Raw genomic sequence first — 11,187 nt, 5'->3', positions numbered from 1 at the left:
AAATAGTATTTTACATTTTAACAGTAATTATCCTGTACATGTCAAACGGGGTATCATCAAAGGGCAATTGGTTAGAGCAGCCCGGATGGTGTCAAATTGTAGTGATTTCATTGACGAATGTGACTTTATGTGTCAAATGTTCAAGGATAAAGCCTATCCCAATTACCTTATTAACAACATTAGAAGGGAAGTAGTTGAAAAACGTGTGAGTGGTCATTTTAAACCTATTTTGAACAATTTAGGGGAAAATGTAAAATAAATAAATAAATAAAATAAATAAAATGTGTTGAGCATTGTGGGGCCATTTACTGATATTGATGTGATTAATTCTGATGATCGTGATGGAACCTCTGATTTACCAACTGTGGATATGCCTAGGGGTCCGAGAGAGGGGTTGATATGTCTTGTCCATTTGTGACTACCTTCTCCAATGACAGCCATACTATGCAGGACATAGTCAACAAGAATTGGGTTATTTTAAAAAGCTATTCTGTCTTGGGATCCTTTTTTGGGGGAGTACCCAGATTTTGTGTTCAGGAGGGGTAGGAACATAAAAAAATATATTAGAACAAGTCAAAGACTGTAATTTACAGGGTAAAATTACATCTTGTGGTACGTGTTGTTGTTGTATCTTTCGGCTTTTCCCGGTTAGGGGTCGCCACAGTGGAACTCCGGTCCGCTAATGATTGGCAGTAGATTTTTACATACCGAGTTGCCAGCCCTGACGCACAACCTTCAACGAAGGTACGCCCATTCATGCTTGTCTCCACACAGAAGACACTTTAGCTGAGAATCGAACAGGACGTCTTCCTGTGAGGCGACAATGCTACCGCAGTAGTGTAGTCAGTGCAAATATATTTTGCTAACATCTAGGGTTAAGATATGTAATAGGGTTATTTCTATTAAGGGCAAGTTCAACTGTCACACACAAGGGGTGGTGTATGCTGCCTTGTGTTCACAATGTTCTGGCTTTTATGTCGGGAAAACTCAATGCAAGTTGAGTCAACGTATTTACAAACATTTATATGATGTTCGTCGGTGTGAAGAAAAAAATGCACTGTATAGGCATATTAAAAAATTCCCGACCATACCTTCAAATTTGTGGTTTTACAGCAGATCAAGCGGAGAGATCTGGGTGGACCTTGGAAGTTGTGGTTAGAAGATAAAGAAATTTGGTGGCAGGTCTTTCTTAACGCTCATGTTCCCGCTGGGTTGAATGATACTATTTCTATTAGCAGTAAATTAAAATTCAGGGTATTAGACAGATGAGATGTTATTTATTTATTTTTTTTTGAATATTAGTTTTTTATGCATTAATTAGTTGTAGTTATTTTTTTTTAGTTCATTTTCAGTTTTATTTACATTTATATGTTTTTGTATTATGTTCAAGTGTAAAGATTTGTGTCATTAATTAAGTGTGGGTATTTAAGATTTAATTAATTAATTGAAGGGTGTGGGTGTAATATAAATGCTGAATTGTGATATATTTTTTATTGTCTGATGAAGTTTGGTCAGTTTGCCTTACGCAAGCGCTTACTTTTGTATATTTTTACTGTCTTTTATACAATAAAATATGTTTCCTCATTTTCAGCTTTGTGGTTCATTTATTCATTTTTCTTATGATTATATGTTTTGAGTGATATTGATCAATTGTTGTAATTTGTATTCTGTGAAACTTTTCTAACTGAGCCTCCACTGAAAAATGTGTTCTTGCCCAGTCTGACTTTCCTAGTAAACAAATGTTAATAAATACAATTTTACAAGAATGCATGCATCATCATTGGTTAGTGGAGAAGTAAACAGGTGAACTTTTAATTACTCAACATAGTTTTAACATTTCTTAGACAGACTAATCATGTACATGCAGGAAAAAAAAAAAGAAACAAAGACATTCTCTTTAAAAAGAATGAGTACATTTATTAAAATGTAAAGAAAATTTCACTTTCACAATGGTAATCATTGTTTCTTTGCCTATTCAGAATGAAACAGATACTTGATTCAAGTAAAATTCAAACATCTCCAAGATGCTATAATATGAGAGTATTAAACATAGTTTAGTACAACAACAAAGGAACGTTAAACATAGTTTATACATTCAGGTTGGCCTTGCAGGCATTATATTTTCTCCAGTATGGATTACAAAAAAAAGATAATATGTTATCAAACAGCACTGCAGTCTGATAATTAGGAATACATTCATAAAATCAGTAATATTTATTATTTACAGGCTGCTAACAAGGTAAGACTCAGCAGATGTAAACATCTACTGAAGGGAGTTGCTTAGAGTCACATAATATACAAGTGGAAAGTGAAGAAACAAACCATGGCATATAACATAATGTTAGTAGTTTGTAGCCTCAACCTTTTAATGTTCAGCACTGTGTGAGAAAACACATAGTCTGACTACCAAATGTTACTACTTCAGAAAAAAACAAGGCACGCAAAACAAAGAACAAAAATGAATTGTTCCAGCAATCAGGATGCAGTATGGGTTGATTCCTTCACAGAAGGCACTGTGCTTTCTTATGTAATATTATAAGAAATGTTTGAGTCAGTGGAAAACTACTTACACAGTAAAACATACAGTTATATTATAACTTGCACAAAATCTACTGAGAATTATGTAGATCAATTTGATTTTAAGCAAGCAAAAAAGATTGTTTACATTATATCTTTTTTTCAACTAGGAACTTATATAAACTATGTCACCTTGGAGGAACAGCTAATTTTAAAAGTTCTCTAAGCCACCTCCATTAAGTCAGTCAAATGACAATTACTGTCACTGGTTTACAAGTACTGGAGATGCCATTTACAATGGCACTGCTACCACAATATTCTATAAGAATAGTATTCAGCAAGTGGTGCTTACAGTCCCCTTCTGTAGGAAGGAAATTTACTCAAAACATTTATATAAAATGTATTTATAAAAAGGGAAAACAATTTTTTCCTACTCGGAAGAGGAATAATGGACCATTTTCTAAAGTCACACCTTCCTCTGGTTCACTATAGATTGTCCATAAAGTCCTTCTTATCTACCAAGGTCTCCAGAGAGAGATGGAGCTGTTTGGAACAATTTGCTTCAGTGAGGGTTGAGAAGTCTCTGGAGATGGAGATAACATGGGTGGGTCTGAACTCTTGGCTACAGCTGGAGCACAGTAGAAGTGGTTCACCATTTTGAGCAGCATTCCCCTTTTAGATTCCTGGATGGGGAGAAAACGAAGGGTCTCCTGTAAACAGCTGGAATAGCCTTCCATATAATCCTGCTGGGGGCTCTTTTGGAATGACTGCACACCTGAGATGAAAAAAAAAAAAAAAACAGCTTAGTTTAGGTGGATGTTACTATGCAACTCAGGGTGAGCACTCTGCAGATAGAAACTGGAAAGTTTGAAATTTAATAGAAAAGGGAAAAGTGTACTCACTTCTTAGCTGGAGCTGTTGATGCTGTCTCAGGTAGCTCACAGTCATTTCTAGGACGTCCGCTTTCTCCAGTTTTGAACTGCCCTGGTGTTTCTCAAACTCCTTCTCCAGCAGAACCTTTAACTGCTCAATACAACTGTTGATCCGATCACGTCTCATTTTTTCTACCATTGGCTTCCTTAGCTGTAATGAAACAAAACTATCATAAATTAGGAGCAAATCACTTTGACTTCGTATTGCATTTCAGATTAATTTAATTAAGTAAGGAGCAAGCATGAATTATGTACACAGATGTGTATCCTAAATATTTGTATGTTTTTATAGTCGCAGTAATATATTTAGCTTGTAATTATACAGTACTTAAGTGTGAATATTCCAACTAAAATAACAAGGTCTTAATCTAAGCCACATTTACATATTCATACTAAACTTACATCTATTTTTATTAAACAGTAACAGATAATTTGGGAAATGCATAAATAAGTATTATAACAAACACTTACCTTATTTTTCTCTGCAGCAGTCAGCCTGGCTTCCTTGTACTCAGTGGCTAAACTGTTAGGTGCCATTCTGTTGCAATAATGCTATGAGGAGTGTAAACAAATCCTGCTTTCCTGGCTTTGCAAGAGAAAGTGCACAGCAGCGGACGGAGGAATCCTGTATTTATACCTCAGAGTGTTACATCAGCTCTATGGGTCTCTGGCTTGTTGGAGTTTCCCACACTTAGTGGCCAATCAGTATGACAGAAAGCACAATAGGGTAAGCATCTATTAGTGCATGGTAAATTGACTGTGAATTGCCCTGGGATAATAACCTTTTCCCAGAGGAGCAGGTGGAGGGGGTTTGATACAATAAACAGTGGAAATGGAATGGTATGTTAGAGTGTGGGAAACGCTAACTATCATTTTAATCATCCTTTTTCCTGATGTGGTGGATAGATTATAGCCCAATATGTTGCATTTTACCTCCTGGTTTCCTGGTATATACAGACCTTTATCAATGTATTTTTTTATAAAAATCAGTAGCCTTTGAATTTAATTGAGTATTATTACTTTTACAAACTTCTAATTCCATAAATAAGAATTATAAATTAAATTGACATTAGTCCTAATTCTTGCCTTATTATGGCCGTGTATTGCCTTTATTTTAACTAGATTGTTTATTGCTGAAGTTTTATATTTATTTATCTTATACTGGGAAATCACCTAGCTAATAATTACTTGCTTGCATGCCAGACCTACACAGTTGTTAATATAAATTCTGGTGATTGTCAGACTTACCTGATATTCATATGTGTGCAGCTGTAGCCTGTTTATTGCAATCTACAGCAGGTAAACTACTTAGATAACTGAAATCAAGTTTTACAGTACAAGTAAAGCACAAACATATAAGGAGATGGAGAAATGGAAAAGTACAGAAAGAGTCTGTTCTTAGGTGATGTAGCAGTAATCAAAAAAAGTACTTCCTGGTTCATAGTGCTACTACTACTGCTGCTATAGCCCAAGGAACATTATAAGTTTTATTTCGCAGGTGGTTATAACTGTGACTGCAGTACATTTAAAGCACATTCCTGCACAACATGTTATAGTATTAAGAAATGTTAACATTAGGCTTAAAGCATATGAAATTTAACGCAGGTAATCAACAGGCAGACAGGCTAAACATATGCAATGTATTTCCCAGCAGATGTTATTCATGATATTATACACTGGGCTAAGTATATTATACATTCGCTATACATTTGGGTAGAGTTTGTTTCTACATACAAAACAAAAATCCTGAACATGCTGTTCTCTGAAGCTGTGCCTTATATTACATATGTACCAACATCTGTTTTTATGTATCAGAAAAGAAACCAAGAAGACAAGTAAAATCAGTTTTAATAAATGTACATTCCTGAAAAGATGACTGACTAATGAAAGAAATAGCCAAATAAAGAACACTACTAAGTTCTTAAAAAGGAGTATTTATTGCCTATTATTGTGATACACCTTTTTTTTGTCATAAGACAGGAATTCCTAGGTTGTAATGGTATGAAATATCACCCACTGATTCAAGTACACTTTGCTTGGAGTGCTGTCCAGATGGTCTGCTGGGACAGGGCTTTCAGTGCCACACAATGCAGAAGTCAAATTGCATCCCTAATAGGGAGATCTGAGGAGGCACACTTCTATTGTTTGCGCTGTGTGTTGAATACTGCTGTGCTGTGGGAAACTTGGAGCACTCACAGTTCACACAGCCTGATGCTAATCGCAGCATTTGACACCAGCAGGCTTAGATTTCTAGATAACACCCTGAGGCTACACTAGCACACTGCTGAAACTGTAAATCAGAATCACGAGGTGTAGGGGGAGGTGTATCTAGCGCTGGCAAGCTCTAAGGATTTAGAAAAAAAAAACTAGCACACTTCTCTAAATACATCTATCACTTTACAACCTGTACAGTGCAGTAAAGTAGTGAACATTTGTATTTATTTGCCATTTTGTACTGTAGACAATACATGTTATTATTACAAATGGAATTATAATTTAAATGTATGGCATCTAATTGTATTCTAACAGTATGTATTTTGTAATGTATTACTAAGTTGCACACTGCATTAGAGGTTTTTAAAGCTTTTCTTTGTGAGTATCCACTGGAAATGGGTTTTATCCATATGGATCGACCTGTTAAAACAAACAAACACAGAAAAATGTCTTTCTTATTTTAATTTCATGGTTTATATTGCAGCACAAAGATGTCATGTGGTCTGGAGGAGTGGGTTTGAATGCTCTAATTTACAAAGGCCTGTTGCTTGACCAGTGAGAGCCAGACCTGCAATAGTCTGCCTAAAACAAAATCAAATCTTTTAGGACTGTGTCCATATGCCACCCAGATAATATACTGAGTGGTTAAAAATTCTGCAAAAGTAATTATTTCACAAGATTATACTGGGCAGTCGGTCAAGAATCAGAACGTTTAAATATAGTTTCGATTTCCATGTTATTTTAAGCTGTCGTTTATTATTTTTCTCATTTTAATTGCTGATTATGTAGGTTATTGACTCCCTTGATGCACAGTAGCAAAACCCATTCAGAAAAAGTCTTTTTAAGTTGTCACCAGAATAAACATACTTGTGATATCTAATAAATCAAATACTTGGTTATAACAAAGAAAGAAATATGACTTAAATGCACTGCATGCAAGTTGTGTTATGTCTGGTGCAGAATTAATCAGTTAATTCTGGTCAACTGTCATGTAGCATGTATTGCACAGACAGTAATAACCAAGGTGTCTGCAGAACATCCCGGCACTGCCCATGAAGCATGCATTGCACAGAGAATAACAACCAAGGTGTCTGCAGAACATCCTGGCAGTGCCCATGAAGCATGCATTGCACAGAGAATAACAGTCAAAGTGTCTGTAGAACATCCTGGCAGTGCCCACGAAGCATGCATTGCACAGAGAATAATAACCAAGGTGTCTGCAGAACACCCTTGCACTGCCCAAGAAACATGCATTGCACAGAGAATTATAACCAAGGTGTCTGCAGAACATCTTGGCCATGACCATGGGTCACACATCTGGCATACAAGTCATCTACATTGCTGCTTCCTGCATAGTGAAATTATGCAGGGACACCTAGTTTTTAAGTTCCAGTATTGCAGTAGTCTGACTAATATGCAGTTAAAAACAGTCTGTACACAAGGCTCAGTCATTATATGTTCCTACTGTGTTTCAGGTGATGCAGGATACACACTAGAATCTTGGTAGATAATGTAATTAGGATTGTCCACCACATCACCAAAATGCAGAATAACACTACCTATGCACAAACACAGAACTTTATAGAACATGTGTTTGGCTAGCTGAAAGCAACGTTCTGATGCCTAGACATGTTTGGGGAGCACTGTACTATGCCCTTACCACATTCTACTTGTCACATAACATGATTAGAAGGAAACATGCAAGCTGTCCAGCTCTCCTGAGAATCCCTGCACATAGTGCAGCAGCATCTTTAACATTTACAACACTGACATTGTCCGGTTACAACTGCAAATCTGAGCAAAAAGAGCAGCCAGTGCACCACACTCCTCCAGGCAGCACTGGGCACAATGGCTGGTACCACATGGGCTACAGTGGCATCTACTCTAACGTTATTGATCCTGATGAATACACTGACAATGTAGTGTCACAAAGAATAAAACTGTTGCATATGCTTTGTTAGTTAAAGACTATGCCAGGCAATGTATAATGAAGTCACTTCTGAGCATATACCACTATATTTATTTATTTTTATTTATTTATTTAAAAAATATATAAGATTTGATAATGCTGTAACTGTACCATAATTAGCTGGAAACACTGTATACAATGAGCCTGAGAAATGAAAGTCTTAATTACCCAAGCTTGTGCTGAATAGGTGTCAGTCTCTCCCTTATGGACCAAGTCTTGTGCATTCAGAATGAATTCTTCAAACACTGTAGTTCATTTAATAAGGTTTTATTAGATGTTCACAATATCCGAATACTGTCTCCATTAACAGTACTGATAAGCAGTTCAAGTTGCTGCAAATCATTCTGATTGTCCTGAACAACATAAACTGACATAAGTCTCTAGATTACCTGTTTTCTGTCCTCAGGCTCGAGTGTTTGTCATCTTCACTGAAGTAACAGGTCGAACAAACTTACTAACATTAACTGCCCTGCTATTCTGAACACAACATATTATATTCTCTTTTTCAGTAATTTTCCTCTGTTGACTGTATCCACACCTCTAACCTTGATCCTCAGGCTACATCTTGTTTTTTAGCTTAACTTATCTCTTGATTCTTTCCTTGAGAAAGGAACATAACAAGAACTGTTTGCAATCTTCCCTTGAGAAACTGTTATTTCAGCAAGGCCAACATTTAGTGGAAGATTCTTTGTTTCTGCTTTCTAAAATGTATGCATAAATGAAACACCATTTCTAGGCTTATTTTATTCTTTAGCCTGTCTACTGTCTATTATACCATGACCCCCCCAAAACGTGCACGCTGATTGGCCAGCGTGCACATTGTAAATCGAGTTATACTAATGGAAAAAGGTCCGGTCGCCCGGACTTTTTTCCATTAGTATAACTCTACTTTTAAAACACTGTCTCGCTATGTTAAATGGGTTTAACATAGTGAGACAGCTTTAAAATAAGCAACGGAGATCTCCGTTGCTTATTTTAAAGCTGTCTCGCTATGCTAAACCCATTTAACATAGCGAGACAGGTTTTAAAAAAAAAGCAACGGAGAAAGCAAGATCTCTGTTGCTTTTTACTGTTCGCTATGTTAAATGGGTTTAACATAGCGAGACAGTTTTAAAATAAGCAACGGACATCTCCGTTGCTTATTTTAAACCTGTCTCGCTATGTTAAACCCATTTAACATAGCGAAACAGTAAAAAGCAACAGAGATCTTGCTTTCTCCGTTGCTTTTACCCACAGCTCTGATGTACTGCACAGGCGCGCAGTACATCAGAACTGCTGCGGATGCCAGACATCTGCGGAAGGGCAGTAAACAGGCATTATACTATGCCATTATTTAAGAAAAGTAATAGTTTCTTTTCTTAAATAATGTCATGGTATAATAGCAATAACCTACTTCTGGGTGTGGGTAATGCTGTATTTACCCACGGTTGGCTTTGTTTGGTCCCTCGGGCGAACCACGCCAACCGTGGGTAAATCCAGCATTACCCACACCCAGGCGTGGGTTATTGCTATAATAACTACTGTACAATGAAAAACCCTGATCTAACAACCACATAGGAGGGAAGTTGCAATGAGTCACAGTCATTATAATCATCTACACATGTATCAAGGAAGATATTAACATTGCTAACATTAAAAACTTGTTCATTGGCCATGACAGTGAAGGTGGAGTTGTGGGTTTTGTGGCACTAACTAGGAGGCGCTACTGCATGAACATGGCAGGGAGTTGGTGCCACTATGTCACTATGTCTGGAGCCACTGCATGACCATGCCTGGAAGTAGATGCCACTACATGACTGTGATCTGTAGTCTTTATGCTTTCTTAAACTGGCAGGACTAGAGGCTCCTTGTGACAGAGACAGTGGCTCATTAAGTATACCTTGGGGCTAGGATGTTTTTTATTCTATGGGCCCCCTCCCCACATTTTCTCCTAGAGCTTATTAAAAGGCACAATGGTGGGATAACAATGAAAAGGCACAATTTGTCCTTTTGGAGCCAACAAATGTCACTGTTTTCATGAGAATAGCAGAGTATGAAAAAGCCATATTATGTTTTTTTTTCTCTTTTTCAAACACAACTGACTAGCATTACTGGCACTAACAGAATCCTGGAACATTCTGGAGGCAGAACCTAAAAACTTGCGGAAATAGCACTAGCAGCCTTAGTCTACACCGGTACTGATCAATCCAAATGGTATCATGCTGTTTAGCTTGCTGACCCTCAAAAAAGTAAATAAATAGTTACATTGTCAAGAAATTTATAAATAAACTATTTTAATTGGCAGCACTGATAATTCAAAAGACTGCACAAATTCTAAAGTTAAGTATTTAACACTTCTGTTTGCACATAAAGTCAAAGTATTCCACTTCCACCAATGTAGTTCATTCCTTTCACTTTCCCTCATGATTCCTTCAAGGAACTTATCCATTTCATAATGTTCAGTACACAGTGCTCAGGCCCTAAGGCCATCTAGGAACACTGATCCCTAGAAACTTGGGCCATAAACCCAATTTCCCATCAGATTGTCCAGATTTTCCCTAAACACCTTAATTGAAGGTGAATTTATTATTTGAAACAGCAATTTGTTTCATAATATTAGTATCTGAGCCACAAATGTTCCCCTTATTCTTGATTTACATATTGCGATCTTATGTGAGCAGTTTGCATATCTATGTTTTGGAATTGACATTAACATATAGATTCATTCAAGCCAATAACAAATCATTATAACAAATCATTATGTACTGCATTATAAGCCAGTATCTATTTATCTCTAGGATAACAATAATGAATACTAAACAATCCCACTACTTTACATCTTTCAAAATAACTCATATTTGACAATGAAAAAATGTTTTCTGTAAATCTTCTGTGTACCATATCCAGTTTATTCAGTTGTTCCATATTATGTGTAATAAATACATTATTATATTCCAGTATCAGTCTTATAAACATTTTGCATAAGTGAGTTAAATACTGGCTGACTCTTAGTATAAAATTCCTCAATAATACTCTTGATTGTTTCGTAGCTTTAGAAATGACTGAATCCACATGTTTTGAAAAGGAAAACATCAAGAAGATCAAAATGGCCAGATAATTATATGTATTAAATTCCGCAATTCCATATCTTGTAACAATAATAGCTTAGCAATTTTTTTCCAACGTATATATTACTCTTGTTCATACTAAAATTAATATCAGAATTCAATGCCAATTTTTTATATCAGTCAAATAACCATTAATAGATTCCTACTACTTTATATCACTTACCATACCCAACTTACAATCATCTGCATATTTGTTATACCAACTTATATTTTTCAGAAATAAAGAAAATACCATGTTAAACTGCATTGGTCCCAACACAGAACCTTGTGGAACACCTTTTGGTACTGGAAGTGATTTAGGACAGCATCTGTTAATAAGTACTGACTATCTTCTTCCTGTAACCAATTTAAAATCCAGTTTGTTATCTAAAAATTAACGTCGTACTTAACTAATACATCATATATTCTGGAATGTGGTAATTCACCAAAAGTATCAGTTAAATCTAAA

At 36.1% G+C, this 11,187-nt stretch overlaps 1 protein-coding gene across 1 annotated transcript; it reads right to left on the bottom strand.

Moving 5' to 3' along the window:
• Positions 1 to 1,891: 1,891 nt before the first annotated feature.
• HES5 (hes family bHLH transcription factor 5) lies at positions 1,892 to 4,027 on the bottom strand. The gene is made up of 3 exons (XM_044063405.1): positions 3,921 to 4,027; positions 3,420 to 3,600; positions 1,892 to 3,292 (listed from the first exon to the last, which is right to left on the bottom strand). The coding sequence occupies exons 1-3, from the start codon at positions 3,984 to 3,986 to the stop codon at positions 3,033 to 3,035; spliced, it is 507 nt and encodes a 168-aa protein (XP_043919340.1). The 5' UTR covers positions 3,987 to 4,027; the 3' UTR covers positions 1,892 to 3,032.
• Positions 4,028 to 11,187: the final 7,160 nt, after the last annotated feature.

This window comes from Protopterus annectens, chromosome 2.part1, assembly GCF_019279795.1.
Source record: "Protopterus annectens isolate FY-2018-M chromosome 2.part1, PAN1.0, whole genome shotgun sequence".
Lineage (NCBI taxonomy): Eukaryota > Metazoa > Chordata > Ceratodontiformes > Protopteridae > Protopterus > Protopterus annectens.
The sequence above is the reverse complement of the archived record's forward strand: the minus strand, read 5'-3'. Positions and strand labels throughout refer to the sequence as shown.